This window comes from Psittacula echo (assembly GCF_963264785.1).
Source record: "Psittacula echo genome assembly, chromosome: 2".
Lineage (NCBI taxonomy): Eukaryota > Metazoa > Chordata > Aves > Psittaciformes > Psittacidae > Psittacula > Psittacula echo.
This window is the reverse complement of record NC_137737.1, coordinates 43472207-43492925: the sequence shown is the minus strand read 5'-3', so window position 1 is coordinate 43492925 and position 20719 is coordinate 43472207. Positions and strand designations below refer to the sequence as shown.

Genomic DNA, 20719 nt, shown 5'->3' with positions numbered 1-20719 from the left:
GCTGGAATGTAGTAAGTAAAACAGAAATGTAATAGCAAAATAGACCTTTTAAAAACAGCAAGTAAAACCTCGATTTTTCACATCTGACAGGCAGAGAAAATCAGAAAGCAGTTGTGGCTTACTCCTGAACGTGGAGGAGCTGACAGAGCATACATATAACTATGCAATGTATCGTAACCGTAGATATAAAATTATATAAAGGAGATGAAAGAATACTGCATGAATATGTTTAAGCAACAGCCATCATGTTACTCTGGAAATGCTCTCAAGTCCGATTCATGTGATAACTCAGCCAGTGTCTGATGGGCAGCTTGTCTGTCAATCTTCTTGGACATATGGATATGAGAGTGCTCGCTGGGAGCCAGCATACAATAAACAAAGTGATAGATAAAATAAACAAAAGTGGAGCCAGGCAGGTTGGCAGCAGAAAATAAAAATTGGGAAAGTAAATAAAAGAAATTCTTTGGTTATATATACAGACTTTCCCACATGAAGGAACCAGCTCTAACTCGTATAAGAATGTTGAATTGCATACATGTAACTGTAGCATTTACAAACAGTGTATGAAAGTGGGCAACATTACCGAAGCTGGTAATTTAAGAGGAGGAAAAAATCAGTATGGACAAAATCATATCCCATTCAGGTATTAATTCTATTCAGCTAGGAAAATTGGAGAAACTGCACAATACGAAGCAAATAGTCCCCTTTTTTTTCAGTTGTCATCTTTTTATGCTGCTTTTTCCTTCAGTGTTGCTTTTCCTTTGCTGGACCATATTCTACTTGAACTTTCCATTCACTTTTTCAGCAGTCTTCTCCCTTCTAATTCACTGATGAATCCATATTCTTTTAACCTCATTGATCAGTAGATGTTTTTCTTTTTAAGACTTTAGACAGCATGCTGTTGTCAAAGGCTGGTCATTTCTAAAAGACACTTTTTCAGGGAGGGCAACTGCAACCTCAGCTTTTATTTTCCTTTAGCTTATATTTTCACATGATTCCTTTGGGAGGGAGGGTGTCTTCATGTGTTTTTCAACCAAGAAAAGATGTATTCTACTGCTGTAGACACTTAATATTGTCAGGATGCTGCCACTTCTTCAAAATGAGTTGATCAAGGGTTGCCAAGATATTGGAAGAGTGCTCCTGTCTCGGCATTTTCCACTCTGAAAACCATGTGTTTGTGCTCTTGGAAGTTACTTGAATAGGGCTTAAATCTTCAAGAACACTTTAGCTACGTGAATCACATTGCGAATATAAAACAGATTTTGTTCAGATTCATCACTATTGATTTAAAATCAGAGCTTATTCTGCTATTATCCACAACTGAGGAAAAACATAGGCCTGTCATCTGGAAGAATATTAACACCTTTACCAGATGACGCAGGCGGGCTGCATGTTTCTGTGAACACTGAGAATAGCTTGACTTCAGAAGCATCTCTAGGGGCTGCAAACAATGAGCCAGAGGAAGTGGGAGTCTGAAGATGCAGAAAGTTCACTTTTCTATTGGCTGTTGCTGTCTGGCTACCAGCTGCAGGTAAACCCATCAGTTCAGAGTGGTGAATCTGAAATCAAGAAACTGCATTTTCAGGCAAGGTAATTACCCTTTTGTGAAAGGACATTCATATAGTCATGAATAAAGTCTGCTATTGTAAAGAGGAAAATAATATATACTGAATATTGATCCAACTGAGATATTGCTATGTTTAGAACATTAATATATGGTAGATATTAAGAACACAAAACCACACATGTGCAGTATGTTTTAAATATTTAGAATCACTTTTGTAATCCCAACAGCATCAAAGTCAAATTGGAAGAGAAGGGGATTTAGTTGCCAGTTTGACAAGCTTGGGCTAGAGGGCAACTCTGGTTTAAGTACAGATGGGACAGTTTGAAGCATGTCTTTTTCTGTTTTGTACATGTGTAACCGCTGTATTCTCACACAGTATATCACTTCCAGGGATTTTGTATAGAATATATAGGAAAAATATAATATTTGAAGGATGGAAAGAAGGAAATTAACCCTTGTTTGTTTCTCATGAAGTAGCACACCCATTGGTGTCCTGATTGCAACCAGAAAATTTAAAGGACCTTATTTTTTACTATCATTGTCAAAGGTTTTTTGCTTGTGTCAATTGAATATTGTAAATTATTTTCAGTAGTTCAAGTAAAAAGTGTTCATTTCTTTGAGAGTTAACTGATTTGTTTAACATTATGTAGTGCATGTGTAACTTGGGAATTTTGTTCAGAACAGAAAACTTCAGATTTCTGTAGGAAAGTCATTAGATTATTGTGCCACCAGAAGGAATAATCATAGAATCATAGAATAGTTAGGGTTGGAAAGGACCTTAAGATCATCAAGTTCCAACCCCCCCTGCCATAGGGAGGGACACCTCACACTAAACCATGCCACCCAAGGCCTCATCCAGCCTGGCCTTGAACACCGCCAGGGATGGAGCATTCACAACTTCCCTGGGCAACCCATTCCAGTGCCTCACCACCCTCTCAGTAAAGAATTTCTTCCTTATATCCAATCTAAACTTCCCCTGTTTAAGTTTGAACCCATTACCCCTTGTCCTGTCACTACAGTCCCTGATGAACAGTCCCTCCCCAGCATCCCTGTAGGCCCCCTTCAGATGCTGGAAGGCTGCTATGAGGTCTCCACGCAGCCTTCTCTTCTCCAGGCTGAACAGCCCCAGCTTTCTCAGCCTGTCTCCATATGGAAGGTGCTCCAGTCCCCTGATCATCCTCGTGCCCCTCCTCTGGACTTGTTCCAACAGCTCCATGTCCTTTTTATGTTGAGGACACCAGCACTGCACACAATACTCCAAGTGAGGTCTCACGACAGCAGAGTAGAGGGGCAGGATCACCTCCTTCAACCTGCTGGTCACGCTCCTTTTGATGCAGCCCAGGATACGGTTGGCTTTCTGGGGTGCGAGCGCACACTGAAGCTGGCTCATGTTCATTTTTTCATCGACCAGCACCCCCAAGTCCTTCTCTGCAGGGCTGCTCTGAATCTCTTCTCTGCCCAACCTGTAGCTGTGCCTGAGATTGCTCCGACCCAGGTATAGGACCTTGCACTTGGCATGGTTAATAATATTAAAAAATTAAAAAAAAAATAGTTAAAAAAAAAAAAAAAAGGCAGTAATATTGCTTTTCTGCCTGATAAGTGGTTGCTGTAGCTTGTGTGCTCACTCAGTCTTTTTACTGCCAAAAAAAAAGTTCAGTTCAGTGATTAGCCCAGCTACCCTTTGGTTGCTTGAGTAGCACTGCTGAATTCCTCCTGCCTGTAGTTCTGTTGCTTGCTTCTGCTTCCAGGTTATGCTTTATGCTTTAGCCAAGCTGGAGAATTCAGCTCATGTTGTTCTTTTCTGTTAGTTGAGATGCTCATTCTTGCCTGCCTTCTTGTTGTCTTGTTAACCCTTCTCTTGCATCAGAATTAGGGTAGCACGTATTCCTTTTGCAGGCAGTGTTGCTGGTTAAGAGTCTGCCATGCACTGCGCTTTTCTGATGGCTGTTTTACCACCTATTTGCTGGAGAGTGGAATTAGTGGGATGGCATTCATCAGTACATCAATATAAAATCTAGCCTATGTACTCAAGATAGTAGGTTTAAAGACTAATTTTCTTGTAGAAGAAAGGTTGCTCCTTCTCCCACTCTTATCTAAATTGTTACCCTTCAGCGGATTCAGTCTCCTCCCTGCTCTTTCAGCTTTCTTTCTTTGATATCTGTTGCTGGATGACTTCACTCGTTTGACTTTAACTTTCTGTAAGTTACTTGTAAATCAGTCCTTCCAGTCTTGAATAGTTTTCCCTACCAACATTTTTGTCTTTTTGTATTTCTTCTGTAATCTTATCGCAAAGGAAAAAATAATATGGCTAGAACTCTCTGGAGGATGAGCTCTGCCAGGCAATTTCAGGGGCATGATGACAATCAGCATGTTGCTGATTGTCCTGGGTTCAGCAGCAGCAGTGAGTTTTTCTCCTTCTTAGTAGCTGGTGCAGTGCTGTGGTTTTGACTTTCGGCCTGGGAATAATACTGATAAAGCCGATGTTTTCAGTTGCTGGTCAGAATGTTTACCCTAACCAAGGACTTTGTGAGTCTCATGCTCTGCCAGGGAGGAGGAGAAGCCGGGAGGAAGCAGGGACAGGACACCTGACCCAAACTAGCCAAAGAGGTATTCCATACCACAGCACGTCATGCCAGGGGAGGTAACTGGGAGCTACCTGGAAGGGCACGTCCTCTTCTCTGTCGGGCTCTTTTCCTGCGGGCGGTATCATATTCTCTTCCCTTGTTATTTCCCTTATCATTATTATTATTGGTGGCAGCAGTAGTGATTTGTGTTATACCTGAGTTACTGGACTGTTTTTATCTCAACCCATGGGAGTTACGTTCTTTCGATTCTCCTCCGCATCCCTCTGGGGGTGGGAGGGGGAGTAGAAACTGTGTGGTTCTAATTTATGGCCTGGGCTTAAACCATGACACTGATGAAGGTACTTTTCTCCTCCCGTGTAACTTCTCTGTGCCAGCCTCAGTGGAAGTTCCTGTCACCATAGCAAAGCAAAGAAGTGGGAGAAAATGTTCCTGTCTCACCTGACAGAGTACAAACTGAACAGCCAGAGAAGGTGGCTGGTGCTAATGATCCAAGCTGTGACTGGGGCAGCAAAGTCATGGACCATTTTGTTCCATTTGCTGACTCTGCTACCAGTGCAGCAGTCTACACAATAGGGAAGGTAACCAGCAGCTGGTTTGACAGTGTCACAGTTTGCTCCAGCTGTTGACTTTCAAAGAAGTTGGTTCAAGTCCCTACAAATTTTATGTCGGTAATCTTGACTATTAATCATTTAATTTTCTGTGCCTGGCTTTTTTTCAAGTAACATAGGGAAAAAGTCTGCTTTTGGGTTTTTTTTGTCAATTCTGTCCCTCTTCTTTATTTCACTTACTGTTTTCTAAAATGTTTTTCTAGACAAGTTTTTCTTGACAAGTAAAGCTTAAGTTGAGATACATATTTTTTTTTGTTTTAAATAATGGAATTAAAAACATAAGGAGTTGTATTCATGAATTGAGATCTACTCATAATCTTACAGGTCTCAAAATATAAACAGAAGAAATAATATAAAATTTGTCATTGTTTTAGAGGAGCAAAAATGTAGTCAGTGTAGGTAAATGATATGCATTTTTGAAAATATAGAACTGTTTTTATTAATAACATTCTCAATTTAAATAAACATTTAAAGTTTTGGAACACTTTAAGAAAAAGAACTTTGAATGTTTCCACTGTCAGATTTTCTTTGTGTAAGTTGATAGTGTAAAATTCCAATTTATAAACTGTGAAATGATCAGTGATAGCTTTAATATGAAAAATATAGCACTAGTTATTAGGCATTTCAGAGGCCTGATGAAAGTCTTCATTTCCAGCTAGATCATGTCTAAGAATTTAGCTGAACATCAATATTTATATTTAGGTAGTGCAGGAGTTTGAATCATACCTTCTTTCAAGTTCTAAATATGGACCATGTTTACATTAGTGAATCATAAGCATAGAACTTAGAGCTGAAATAAAATCTTTTTCTCCAGAGGTGCTTAAATATACATGACCCAAATATTGGATCATACATGCATAGTTCTGAAGAGCTGTGTATTTGAAAACAAAAAACAAAAAAATCATTTGCACTTCTTGCAGTGCCTTGTGATAGGTAAAACTTAGTATCATGGAAATGAATAAGCTGATCACTTACGTACAAAAAGAGAACATTACTAGCTTTACGTTGCCTCGTGTATTGACTGCACAATTATGCTGAATACATCTTGTTTATCATAGGATCCAAGTTTTATTTCTTGGCACTTGCAATTTGTTTGCTTTTAAAAAATCCCAACCTCTTCTAAGAAAGTCTAGTCTGAGGCATAGTTTTTTGGACTAAGCATAAATTATATTAACTGCATGGTACAAAGAAGCTGCTGAAGAAATGTCCTTTTACTCTGTGAATATGGATATTCATGTGTTCAAAACATAGGGAAGTTTTCTTGAAGACAGGCTCTAATCGCTCATATTTGAACACATAAAGTGAAATCAAAATGGCTTTATAAGGTTTTTTTGGCAGATTAATTGTTGCCCAATGTCTATGCTGCTGACTATTTCAAGAGCAACTACAGTGGACAGAGTAGGGTATTAAAAGAAGCAATGATGGAAGACAAGCAAGAAAGAAATCGTAGCATGTTCAGTGTACAGCATAAACAAGTTTGTGATGACGGAAGCTCTTCTGGAAGCTACACTGAGAAAAGACAATTTCTGGCATTCATACTCATCTAAAATATGCATCTTTGCGCTGAAATAAAGTAGTACAACAGTTAGGGGAAAATATCTTATTTGAAAAATATAGTACTTTGTGATTTAATATGTGTTTTGGGAAGAGGAGGGAAGAGGTTGATAAGTTGCAGTTGTGAGTGAAGAAAAGCATCATAAATGAGACGTAGATTGGCACTGGTTTATAATACTTAGGCTACATCGTAGTGATGTCCAGGAGCCTGATCTGGCAGTCAGAGCAGGGAAGTATCTTATTAACACTGGTGGCATAATTAAGTGTAGCAGTGGACAGAATCAGTTTCACAAGTTTCATTGTCCAGGGTAGGTTCTTTTGAACATGTTTTAAGTTGCTGCCTTTTAGTCTGGGAGTGGTGTATTAGATTATATTCATCTGTTTATCTGCCTGATTGTTTTTAAACTGCAATATAGAAACTCATTAAATTGAACTAGTTCATGAATGTGCCTTAGCTTTATGTGGAAAAATGTGATTGAAGAAGACTAGTATTAGAAGTCTTAACTGTAAGTAGCCTGAAGTAAAAGCAAACACTACTTCTGTTTTAGTATATCTTTGATATTTCACATCCATTTTAGAGGACTGCATGTGATTGCATGGCTTTTATGTATATAATGCTTCATAATACACATTTCCAGGAGGAACCATAATTGCTAGCCTGAGGTTTTCAGCTCAGATGTAAAGTAAAACTAATCTTTGGTGGGAGGGAGCTGGTGATTTCTAATGGTAATAGTACAAATTCATAACTCTGTCTAGGGAAGAATACCAGAAGTAATTAGTATGTTGAAATGATTTTATCAAATTGTTCAATATGCGTAGAAATTAGTAGAATAATACAAATTCTCATGAAACAGGCATCATCATCTCCTGTGTTTGTTTTTTTGAAGAGCTAAGTTCAAATTTAAACTTCAGTATTTCAAGATTACCATATGCTTTTTGCCTTCGGCTTTTGAAATGATAGATGATGGCTTTGCCTGGAAATTGTTTTGTTGTTACAGTCTCCTCCATTCAGGAAAAAAATCTTGGAATAGCATAATGGAAGTGTCATGCTTTTTTAAAACATCTGCATTATCCTCAAGAACATACATTTTCTGGTCATTTGTGTACTCAGTCAAATATTACCTGCCTCTTATTAAGTAGAAAGTAAACTGGCATCAGAGAAATGTAGCCATTTTCTGGTCTTTATTAAGGAGTTTCTTCTTAATCATTATTGTAATTGTTACAATAGACTCGTTATTGCAGTCATGGAGATGATATATTCCGTGTCATCCATGTCAACAATGTTGATGTATTCTGCTTTATCCTAAACATCTCAACATTTTGCAAACTGCTTTATTGTCAGGAAGGTTATCAATTTGTAAATTGCTTCTGCTATTCAGACTACAAATTTTGTTATAATGACTCTTTGAGAAAAAATACCAGGCCAAAATATAAAATACTCAGGGATTTAGGAGCAACTACTTGGAAACAGAAGCATCTGAAAGCAGTAGATAGAATTATATGTATGGCTGTTGCTGTTATTCCTGATACAATGCATAGTTTACACTACAAAATAAAAGCATTACTTAAACATTTTTTACCAGTTTAAAAGGTATTATAAATAATGAAAGCTTTTCAAAATAGAAAAGAACTTCGAGTTCTGTATCTAGAGGAAGCTGTGAATTTTAGATTATAGCTGAGCGTTTTGGGGTTTTTTTAGAGCCTTAGGGGAATGATCTTTCTTAACTCCTTTTGACTTTGAAGATTTTTATTAGTTCACCAAGTTCATAAATGATTTTATTTTTAAGGCTGAACCTTTTGTCAGGCTTTGTTAGACTTTTCTTTGAAAAATCTATTGTTTGAGCTTTGCATGAGCTGGAGATGCAACAGAGAAAGAAGGGAGGCAAGGCATACAACACATGGTTGACAAGAACCTGCCTAAACCAAATCATTTCAGCATTATGTTCCTCAATCTCAATCATTAAGTCCACAATAAATTAAAAATTCTTAAAATTATATGAAAGCTTATATGAAAGGGATCCAGTATCCAGGTTAGCTTCCAGAGCTCCTCTGAAGGGAATGGTTGAGCAACAGCTTGATATCGTGCATCTCATGAACAGAAGTACTGAACAGAAGTACTAGAAGATGCTTATTTTGCTTATTTGTCTCATAAGACTGCTTACCGTATTGCAGGAACTTTTTATGTAGGACATGAAGAATGATGTTCTTACTTTAGGAGACTTAGGTTTTTTCCTGTTCCTAATAATTGTAATTTGAAGCTAATGTGCAAAGCACTTGCTGGTTTTGTGTGTTGGAATACAGTGTTCTGTATCCACAATTTACTAGATGCATACATTGTGCATATGAAAACATACTTTATGGAGTTGTTTCATCAATTTGACATGTGTTAAAATCATATATAAAAATTATATTCAAATCTACATGCATCATGCTACTAGAGTCTATAAATAATATCCCCTGCTTTGTTTTTCATAAACTTTTCAGATGTCAAATAATATACTATTAATGTTTCCAGGCGTTGCTCTCTGTACATGATACTGTTGCTCAGAAGAACTACGATCCTGTCTTGCCCCCCATGCCTGATGATATTGATGAGGAAGAAGATTCAGTTAAAATAATCAGGCTGGTCAAAAACAGGGAACCACTGGTAAGCAATCCTGTCTTTCGTTTTGAGGTTTTGTGTTTGTGCACTGGGTGGGGAGTGTTCAGGTAATAAATGGGAATAGGTGACATTAACTTGAAATGTGGACAGACAGACATTACGTGTGTTTGTTCATAACATTCAATAATACCCTTGTGAATTCCATTCGCAGTCTTTATTAGTAAAGCACATGAAATGAATAATACGGATTTGTTCATTCATGATGTTTGAGCATTATATATGTGGGCCAGACTGAGCATTTATATCACTAATATATTCACCTTTTATCTTGAATTCGAATCATGAACTTGTTTTAAAATGAGAGAGAGCGAATGAATCCCCAAAGAAATCTTGACCTGTGTTGTGAACTGTGCCTGTTACCTGTCATGTAAAAAAATGTGACCTTCCAGTACACTGAAAAGAAAGCATAAAAACATATTTTAAAACACTTGAATTGAAATCTGGGCAAATTTAAGATGTCTGTTGTTGTACTTTGGATTATGAATACTAGAAAGTTAATATCTTCATGGGGATATCTGGAAAAATGAAAGGACTAAGCCTAGGTTGTGTTACAAGAATATTAAAATATTTTACTGATTTGGTTATTTTTATTTGCTGTAGAGTGGAAGTCATCTTGCATAAAGTTTAACTATATTCTTTTTCTCCTGCAAACCAGTAAGAGCTTTGGTTTGTATTATACTTTGTATTTGTTTTAACAGATAGCAATCCTGAAAAAATACCTGCAAAGTTACTTTGAGAAAGCTATGATTTTGTACTTGAGATGACTGTGGGAAAGCAATGCCTCTGTTAGACGTACAGGGTAGTTTGTCCCACAGTAGATAACTTACTATCACTTTTATTCTTGATGTATTTCTGGCATCAGTAAACAAGAAATAAGTTTTGGTATTAGCTGACTGTAGGTGCCCATGGGCATAATTAAAAGTTTGACCGTATGGAAAGTTTTTACTTTGTTTTAACATATTAAGCCTTTTTTTTTTCTTTTTTTTTTCTTTTTTTTTTTTTTTTTTTTTTCCCCAAAATATTTAAATCACAGCTTTAAGCTTTCCTCTTTTTCATCAAAGAAATCCTTTGAGGAAGAAAACAAACTTGCTTTAGGATACTCTTATTCCAGTATATTCCAAAGAAAGGAGTCACTGAAAGGTGTGAAAAAATTTGAGCATGTAGTATGAAATGAGTTCTAACTGAGCAGCTTATTTTTAGTGTTAATGAAAAGACCCTTGATTTTTCTTGCATTTGTCAGGAAAATTTTCATAAAAATCTGAATTTACATAGTTTCGTGTTTCAAACGTTATTTGCTACTAAGATTTTTGTGAGTTAAATACTGTAAATTACAAAATGTATTGTATAAACAGCAACTTTGGAAACAAAACTGAGGGAAAACTTAACATGAGATAAATAAAGTTTTTCAGATTTTAAGCCCTTTTAAAGGGACAGTTAGGGTTGCCTAAGCCAAAGATTATTCTTGAATTGTTCCTCAAATTCCACTCTTAGCCATTTACTCCAGTGGTACACTGAACACTTCCAGATACCAGTGTGTCTGTTGTGGTTTAACCCCAGCTGGCATCTCTGCCCCACACAGCTGATCGCTTACTCATTTTCCCCTGTGGGATGGGGTTGGGGGGGGGGAAGAAATCAGAAGGATGAAAGTGAGAAAACTTGTAGGTTGAGATAAAGACAGTTTAATAGGTAAAACAAAAGCTGTATGTGCAAGCAAAGGAATTCATTCACCACTTCCCATGGGCAGGACATTTCCAGGAAAGCAGGGCTCTGTCACATGTAATGTTTACTTGGGAAGACAAGCACCATCACTTGAAACATCCCACCCACTTCCTTCTTTCCTCAGCTTTGCATGCTGACCATGATAACATTATGGTATGGGATATTTCTTGGGTCAGTTGGGGTCAGCTGTCCTGGCTGTGTCCCTCACAGCCTCCTGTGCGCCCCCAGCCACTTGCTGGTGCAGTGGTGTGAGGGGCAGAAAAGGCATTGACCCTGTGTAACCGCTGCTCAGTAATAGCTAAATCATCCCTGTGTTATCAACATGGTATTCAGCGCAAATCCAAAAAATTGCCCTATATCAGTCACCATGAAGAAAATTAACTCTATCCCAGCCAAACCCAGCACAATCTCTTAAAAGGTGCATCCACAATTAGCACAGCTCTTGTGCTAAGGAGGTAACAGAGAGGGTTTTATTTAGAACTTTCTTTTACTAGACAGGATGGCAGCCATGGAAAACAAAAAATGTGAGAGAACTCAGTTCTGTGGTTTTAAGACTGCTTAGTTTATTTACCAAGGCAAAACCAACCTTATAATGGAATCTGTAATAGACCTATTCTAGGAAGAGGCAAAGGGCGGGAGCTAATTGCAGCCTACAACTACATGAGAGTGGGGAGCTCACAAGGATAGTAGAGTCAAACTCTTCTTAACAATGGAAGATGCTAAAACACAAGGCAATGGCCAGAAGTTGCAGCCCTGGGAAGTTTAGACTGGAAATTATCAGAAGTACTTCATTAGTGTGTAGTGTTGTCCTCCTCTTCCATAACCCACCCATAATCCATTTTAACATTATTAATGTTAACATCAAACATGAATTTCTTTGCAGCAGCTTTATAGTGACTTATTACGACACCATCACCACTATACATAACAAACCTATTATTAATTTATTTTATCTTCCCTACAATTTTTTTGTCCCTTAGGTAAGGGTGAGAATAAACATGGACAGTAAGGTCTTACCAAAATATGGCACGGCAGAATAAAGACAGGTTTATACTACGTATATTAGAGCTGCTGCATTTATGCTTTCTTGAGTTAGTTTACTAAAGAAAATATATGCCATATGTTTACTAAACTATTTAAAATTTCATTTTCTATTTATTTTCATATCTTTTTAGTGGCTTTTCCTTCAAAGCTCATTCTGAACTCTCGGCTATTCTTAGTACAGATCAAAGAGTCTCTGCTTGTTTGGTTTATCTATTCACTGTTCTGTCAAAAAGTCTGGCTTCCACCTGCATCATTATATCCGGATTCTTTCTACTGAGTTTGAGACTGAGGCACCTTACAATATTTCTACTGGGATAGAGATTGTCTGGATTCTTGACTTGAAGATACAGAGCTCTTAGAACTTTTCTTTCACCTCAAATAGATTATCATTCTCTATTTGTACACAAACAGTAGAGATTGTTTTTCTGCAAAGTAGTAAGCTTTACATCAGTTGCATGCCCTGGGCTTTCTTGAATTGGGTGTCTCCTTTGGATGACTTTCAACGGTGGTCTCTGTGAAGCAAATGAGGCACTCTCTTAACTTCTTTGGAATATATCTAGTGACCATTTTTATATAAAACTACACCACATTTACTCTTGTTCATGCTTTTCCTGAAGTTAAGCTTGAATTCCCAGGAGTAATCATCTGAAAAGAGAGGAAAACACATGGTTTGTGGGAGGGCCTTCTGTTTGCCAGTTTTCATCAGTTCTGAAGTCAGTGCGGAACTTTTATCCAGTTTTTTGGAAGAGGTGATTAAACATTTTGCTAATCCTTTTACAGTTGGTTGGTTTGTTTGTTTTTGTTTTTCCTAAATGGTCTATTAATAGATGCCGTTCTAGCAGTGTCTTGCTCAAGTCAGGTGAAATTGTGTTAAGAAGTTTATCTGAACGAAGTGATTCAGAACATCTCTGAACCTTACGTAAAGAGAAACATCTCTTTTCAGAGACTGTCCAAAATTCATCTGGCTATAATTTGGACTTTTATCAGATAGCTTGGAGGGTTTTTACTTTTGCGTACCTCCTCAGGGCTTTTTCAGCCCTGTCCCTGGGTAGGACTCCTGACATCCAAGATGTACAGCCACACTACCAGAAGTTCAGTTCTTGGCCTCTCACTGCTTCCAGCTCCCAAATGATATTCCAGGTTTGTTAACAGCTGTCATGCAGTTACTCTGATTAGGATGCTTCTTCGTGTTAAGATAGTTGCTTTTTCATCACATAGATTCATTCCACATAAATCTAGTTATTTGAAAACTCATCTCTATGCTGTTTCTATAGTCAACAGGAAAATAGGCAGATCTAGAGAATAAACCACGCCATCTATTTAAGAAGCCTACCCTCATGAAAGGATTATTCATTCCCTGGAGTTGCCTAATTTTATTTTTTTTTTCATTAACTATAGGAGAAGCCTAAACACCTGGCTTGAACTAGATACCTGATTTCCATAGCTGAACTTGGGAGAAATGAGTTATGGTGTTTTAAAAGCATCGTCTGCATGGTTGGTTTGTGCAGATTCTACAGCTCTTCCTTGCCTGTCACTCTGAGTCCCCTTAGCTTGGTTCTTACCAGTGAATGAACCCAATTATTTTATAGGTGGGATTAATTTGAGTGTAGGGATAGCTTTAGTGTGTATAGTCTACATGAAAATGGCATCAACTTTTAAATAACTCTTCACTATAAGTGAAGTAAGTATAGTTACTTACCTTAAGTTTACCTTAAGATGGCAAATGTATTTGCATTTTCAATACAGCATGAAATAAGGCTTATTGAAGTACTTCTTTCCATTCAACATCTGCACGTTCTTTTATTTAACAGAAAGGTATGCAAAAACCTATTTGCAAAAAAACATGTTACTGATGTTTCCAACGCTCTTTTTAGTAATTTATTTTGCAGGCCAGTCTTTCTTTAAATATACAGGTTTATAATGTTTAGATTCTGGAAGCAGCAGATAAATGAATGAAGTAATAAAGCTCATGTCTCTGAAACCCTGAGTGGTGTTCACCAATCAGTATTACTACATGAAAACTGGAAAAAAACAAACACCACCTCTAACAAATAAACAAAAAAACCCCAACACCCAAACAACAAAAAAATCCCCAAACCAACAACCCAAACACCATTGAAAGAGCCTTGCTGAAGGAGCTTATATTATTTTTAGTGCTTTTGCATGGTATACCTTTAAACGTTTTCTCGGTCTGATCACCATATGGCTCCCAAACTCCTTATTTTTCCCTTTAAAAGTATTTTAAACTGAGCTATGCTATTACATCTGTGTATGTCTCATTTAGGGTAACTTACATTTTGGCTCACAACACTGAAAATATTTTCCAGCTCTCAAAGTCCAGTCTAACCTTCTTCCATTTTTAAAGCTCTAAATGAGGAGCTGCACTGCACATGTAACTGAAAGTACTGGAGCTGAACATCTCATAAGGAGAAATTCTTGCCAGATTATATATACCTCATAGTTTAAGCAGGGCTGGCAGCAGTACAAGAGAAGCTGCTTTTTCAGAAAATCAACTCTTCAGGATAAAAAAAAAAAAAATCCACTTGTGTTTGATGATTTCTGTTTAAGTGTTCTAAATGAGAAGAGAAGAGGAATTTAAGGAACCCTCTTTTTTCTTTATGTCCTATAGGTGCAACAAAAATACACAAACACAAATATTGCTTTTCATGGGCCTGCCCATTTACGTGCAGTTTGCCATAGAGGAATTATTGACAATGATCTAACTTGGGTTAAAGAATTTCCCTGTAAATTCAAACCTGATTTTGTGCTTTGTTTGAAAAGTCCAACTGACCCATTGTCTTTACTGGGACATCCTTCAAATTGGCTAATCTGTGCTAGGAAAATTCATTTTGTGCCAGTAGTGATAATCACAAAGAGCATGAGGTGAGTGTTCCACTTGGACAAGAGTTGTATTGTTACTTCCAGATGCTGTCTGTGTCAGTTCTGTGATCTTAAATTGCACACAAATTTGATTTTTTCTAGGGTCTGTCTAAAAGCAAGGTGTAGTGACATGAAGTACCCATTAACAGACATCATTCCTGAGCTGAGATTAGCTGGGTGATCACAGCGGAAGGCTCAGTCATCGCTTGCTTTTTGCATTTGGTGGCATTTAATAGCATTGACTTCCAGGTAGAAGGCATAAAGCCCTTCTGTTCAAGGCTGTTTTCCCTTGATTAATTAGGAGAGCCTCTGTTTTATATGGACAACGTAGTGGAAATGTCCTGTATTTCTATTTAGCTCTATCATCCTAATGCTGCTTTTTTAATTTTTGATGGATATATTCAGAAAAAAGACACTTTGTACTTTCAACCAGATGTAACTTTCCAGATATTAATAATAAACTTCAAGTTAATAGCTGCTGCTGCAAGGTCAGAACTTAATACTGAGATACAGGCTAGAGGGGTTAATGCTTTGTTTAATATATTCCTAACGGTATGCAATTCTTTTTGCTAAGAAGTCTAATCACGAGTTTTTAAAGTGAGATTAGCTGTAGCTAAATCTTTATCTTTTTGAAACCCTCAACTCATTTAAAACTGTAATACAAGCAAATGCTTACTGTTCTAATTACATTATAAATAATACATAAGAATAAGGCTAGCAAACTGCAGAATTACTTTGCTTATGGATAGAATTTCAAACTTATAAATCTAAGATGTATAGTAAAATGCACAAACACCACGTATCAATTTTGCTGGAGAGTGCTGGCTACTGTTAAAGTTTCATCCAAAGAGAATATTGTGTGGTGACTTTTAAATATTTGCATTTATTTGCAAGAAATGCGGCTTGCATATAACTCCCCATAAATTAATCTCTTGGTTTTTTTGTCTTGTATTTTCTGTCTTAGAGGTAGAAGGAAAGGGGAAGAAGTTTATTGTTTTTAATGATTTTAAGTCAGTAAAATTGTTAACTAGTAAAATGTCACTCCTGTTACTCTTTGATAGGTATTTCAGCTTTTTATGTTCATGAAACACTTAAAAATGAAGTTGTGATAACCATGATGCTCATGTTTAATCTAAACAAATATAGGAAGGTAGCTATAAGAGCAGTTTAATTATTTGAGGAACTTTGTAAAGTACTGATATAGCTTACTTCAAGGACAACATTTTGCTGATGGAAGGAAATTCTAAGCAGTGATGGCAGAGTGCACGTAGCAGTGTCTTGTACTCAGAGGTGAAGTACTACTGTTCATTCACTAATCACAAATACGGAAGTGTTCAGAAAATTGACTTAGCTGCCAAAATCCTAAACATCTCTGTTGAATCGCAAAGTTAGAGCTATCACAGATAACTTAATGACATTTACATGGCAAAGTAATCTTGTGCAGGTAAAAAGCACTTGGCCAGGGGATGCTCTTTTTATGTTGTTATTTAAAAATACTGGATATAACCTTTTTGGAGGTGATTATACAATAAGACTTATCAAGCTCAAGTCCTCTTCATTAGTCTGTGGATTCTGTCTTCCAGAGCAGGGCCAGCATTTCCCCACTCACTCCTTCCTGGCTGCCTGACTAGGATTGGCATCACAGCATAGGCAGTGGATTCGTGACTCCATGTCCCTTTCCCATCTCACTTGTCACTGCTGCTGCTTGCAGCTTCCTCATCACCTTGTGCTTCTTTTCAGTGCACCCTCGCTGTGTTCTAGTTACAAAGGCATCTTCCTCATCCAGACAGCTGTTAGCTGGAAATTTAATGATATGATGTCATTTTACCTAAATGCTTTGCTCTGTGTTTGTGTAACGTATGAAAATAGTCATGACTAACTCAGGAAATGTTCCCCTCCTCTGCATTTCTGTCCTGTGGCTGTTCCAGGTGAGCCGCAACGTGCAGGGACGTTTCTCACATTCGTGTTTATTAATAACACTGTAAAGCAAAATGATGGTCAGTGGGTGTGTAAGCAGTTCTAAGCATAAAATGTAATAATTACAAACATGAAATTTTTGTGCCTGTAGTATGTAACATGAACTTTTTTAACATAGGAACAGCAATTTATCAATTTTCAGCAGTAGTTTAATACAGTTCTAGCAGCATGTAAACTACACTGCAGTTAATGTTAAGGTGAAAAGTAAACTTTTTCTATTATTTTTCCTTTTTTAAAAAAGCTGTGTACATACAGAATGCATGAGGCCAGGCTGGATGGGGCAACCTGGTCTAGTGGAAGATTTCCCTGCCTATGGCAGGGGGTTGGAATTAGATGACTTTAAGGTCCCTTCCAGACCAAACCATTTTGTGATTCTGTAAGCTACTCCTGAATGGAAAAATGGTCACATTATAAGAGGATGGTAATAGAGCAACGTATTTTCTATATTCTTTTCATAGGCAAGTATAATTTCTGGCTTATTCGCATATCAGTGTAATGTCAACTTTTTGCAGTTTTGCATATCAAATGTCTTTTAGTGTAGTGAATGAAAATTATGGTGAGATTAACCAAATAACTTTGTTGTTGTTTGTTTCTTTTTTTACCCAAGGGAGCTACTATTAAAAGGGATGAACAGACTGGTGCAATTGTGGTGGCCAGGATAATGCGCGGGGGAGCTGCAGATAGAAGTGGTAAGGTGTTGCTGCTTGGCACTAGCCATTCAAGTTCTAGAACAAGATGAGCTAAAATGGCATATGTTATAGAAATTAAGTACTATCACAAACAAAAATACTTGAGGTCTGGACAGTTTTCTAAAGTGGTGTTTCAATACTGGTGAAAGTATTCTATTTTTTTTTCCCCAATTCAGTTGCAACAAGGTATCTTTCAGTTAGCAGATAGAGGGGTATTTTTTAACTATATCATGGTTTGTTTCCAATTGAACACATCCACTTAGAAATTATAGTATATGCCAAGATTACAACTTGCTGGTGGAGGAACTCAGGATGGTTGCATTGTTTTCTATTTGGACATCCATTTGGAGTTTCAGCTGGTAATTCTCAAAATACCAGCACATCCTTGACTGCCAGTGTTCAGTTTGGGATGCTCAAAGTCTGCAAGAACTCAAGCAAATAGTCCTGGATTATACTGTAAAGTGCTTCTTTTCACTGAAGAGACTCTAGGACAGCTGTGTTTCACACTTAGATGGGGTAATGGAGTAAGTCTAGATGTACATATTGCTAAATTAGCAAGCATTTGTGCCACAAATTAGCACTCACAGCCTCAGTGATCCTTGTGGTACTTGCAGCTGTGTAGCAATGAGAAAGTAGCATGAGTAGAAAAAGAATTGGCACAGACATTTTTCAAACATCTGCATAGAAGCCTGGAAAAGCCATAGAGAACTAATTTCAAGAGGAAGGAGGGGAGGTGAGTAAACCAACCATCTCAAACCTGTGAGGACAGTAGCTGTTGTTGTGTTCACCAGACGTTCCTTCTTTTAAATTAGAGCTTAAAGCAGATGAACAAGGGAGAAAAAAGCTAGATGTTAATGGCACTTTTTGTATAATACATAGCTACACTTTACTAACTCCTCTTTGTCTTCTGTAGGTCTTATTCACGTTGGTGATGAATTGAGGGAAGTCAATGGGATTCCTGTGGATGATAAAAAACCTGAAGAAATAATACACATTTTGGTAAATATCAGAAGTTTTAAAATTAATATAGGGGAGTGAAGAACAAGTAGTTACACTTAGAATTTCTGGTGTATTTCTTAGAAAAGAAAGTATATTCTACAATAATGCCTTTTCTTTCAGTGCCATCATTTACAAACCTCTATTTCCTTTCTCTTAAAGAATTGTTTTCTGTGCATTACATATATATGCAATTACAGATTACTTGTAAAGAGTTAATGATGATAATATGGCTATAAATGTGTTGCAGAATGTTGCAGACCTCAGTGTATAATCTACAGTTTTTAAGGCTCACCATGATCTGTTGAATTAAAACTATTTTAAATTTATGCATTAATAAAGCACTAACTCCATGTGAAAATTAATTCATAACATGTACTTAATAGACTGTATAACTGGTATATTAAGAATATATTTTACATAGATTTGCAGTATATAGCCATATATATGATTATGTTTGCACTCCTCTGAACTACACAGTCTCTAAAGCCAACCTAATTACTCACTTATGGAGCACTATTGCAAATTAAGTAATTTAGACTTTTTCAGAAATATTTAATTATTTTACTATGAAACCAATGAGGGTCATGACGGCTCTTTATATTCATGGTGTAGGAATTTCTAGATACATAAATGCCTTGTTGTCTTGCTGAATTGAGTGGCTGTCTCACAGTTTTGGTTCATTAACCAAGATGATTAATTTCAAGTTTTAGCCTGCTGATATTCATACTTGCTTTATGGTTTTGTATTCCCTATAGAAACATATTTCCCTGTGAAAATTAATATCAAAAAATCACTAGAAACACAATAGCACTAGGAAAAGGTGTGAACAATTTCCCCATTTACCTCCTCGAGGTACAATATAAACATCAAACGCTAGTTAGAGCTTGTTTCAAAAGTAACAGAATTATTGATTCCAGTCCTACGGCTGGTGAAATAAGAACTTGGCTGCTGCTTGTCAAACAGTGAGCTCTTGGATCGCAGACATGCCGGCAGAAGTATGTCTCACTTGGTAGTGGACGGGTCTGTTTCCATTTTGCTTAACTCGTTGGCTGTCTGTTGCACTCTGCTAGTTTCATGAAACTTGTCGGCTGCATGCAATAGTAGCAGAGGCTCCAGCTGATTAGCACTTCCTTCAATAGCAAAATGTCACTGAGGCAGTGGGAATATATTGTGGTTAATAAGTAAAATGCTGCCAGACACATTTTAAGTGGGATATAGGGAAAGATGAATGGATGAGGTGGTTGATGATGGCTAACTTGTTTTAAGATTTATAGTGGAGGGTTTTTTTTCCATTTAGTACACGTAATCTATTCAAATATGTTTTTCTTTTCTGTTTCTTAAAGTTGCCAAAAGAATAAATCCCCCCCAATAGCTCTGTATGATAAATATGGCACAAGCCTGTTTGACTGTTTCTTTCTTTTTTTTTTTTTCTTTTTTTTGAAAAATGAAATGTTAGTTGGATTTTTCCAGGGATGTCCAAACTGTGCCAGGAGTCCAGCACTTCCTTCTAATATGCATACATTTTGGCTGTAGCATTTCAGTGCTTTCATTGCACTTCTGCTTTCAGTGCAGAAGTGGGACCTCTGAAACATGCAGGTTTTAACAGTCCCTCTCTGCCCATCAGTGAAGTAAATAAAATGGAGCATTTCAAGAGAATATTTTAATCTTTGCAATGCAAAATTTGGTATGGTGAAGCTGTCAGACTCCACATATCTTTCTTGGGAGAGGATAGATTCATTGTATTTGAGTATATTTAAATTAATTTGCATTTCTTTTCTTTTCAAGAGTTCTTTGAAATGTACGGCTTTATTCTCAGTGTATTTTCTTTTCAAACATTCACCAGGCTCAGTCTCAAGGAGCAATTACATTTAAAATCATACCTAGTGTGAAGGAAGAAATGCCAGTGAAGGAAGGCAAGGTAGGCGAGACTATTTCAGAAACCATTGCAGTAACTGTTCTGCTGAGGATATATATTGTTTGCTTGGATGACAGAACCCAGAAAGTGATTTAGTCCTCCAGATTTAATTTTCCTAATGTGACAATGTGTAGCACACTGTACACTTCAGTATTCATGTGCTGGATTTACAAGTGGGTGTAACATGGTTCTTAAGCCCTAACTCTACAGCTGTAACGTCGACGTAGGTAATCTTCTGTCGTCTTAGAGGACCAGGCTTGCTTCCAAGTACTCCTTTTCTTCCATCGTAAACTTGGTAGAAGACACTTGATAACACCTTGGTTCAAACGTATCTTCTGTTCTGTTCCCCATATGGGCACACAACTCACCTTTATAGATCCGTTTGCCTCGGATCATAGAGCCTTTACTACATTGGGGTTGCGGTTGCAGAAGCAATGAATTTAAAGTTCACATATGAACTTCTATGTTAGATGTCCATCAGGATGTTTCACAGCAGTTAATGGTTATTGCTTTACATTAT

The 20719-nt window shown here is 37.1% G+C and overlaps 1 protein-coding gene across 1 annotated transcript in view; it reads left to right on the top strand.

The window, feature by feature from the left end:
- MPP7 (MAGUK p55 scaffold protein 7) overlaps positions 1-20719 on the top strand; it is a gene marked incomplete at both ends in the record, with an annotated part of 116406 nt that overhangs the window by 63153 nt on the left and 32534 nt on the right. The window contains 4 exons of the mRNA XM_080610929.1: positions 8830-8961; positions 17204-17285; positions 18199-18284; positions 20128-20202. Of these exons, the coding sequence (XP_080467055.1) occupies positions 8830-8961; positions 17204-17285; positions 18199-18284; positions 20128-20202 (375 nt within the window). The remainder of the gene's footprint in view (positions 1-8829; positions 8962-17203; positions 17286-18198; positions 18285-20127; positions 20203-20719) is intronic.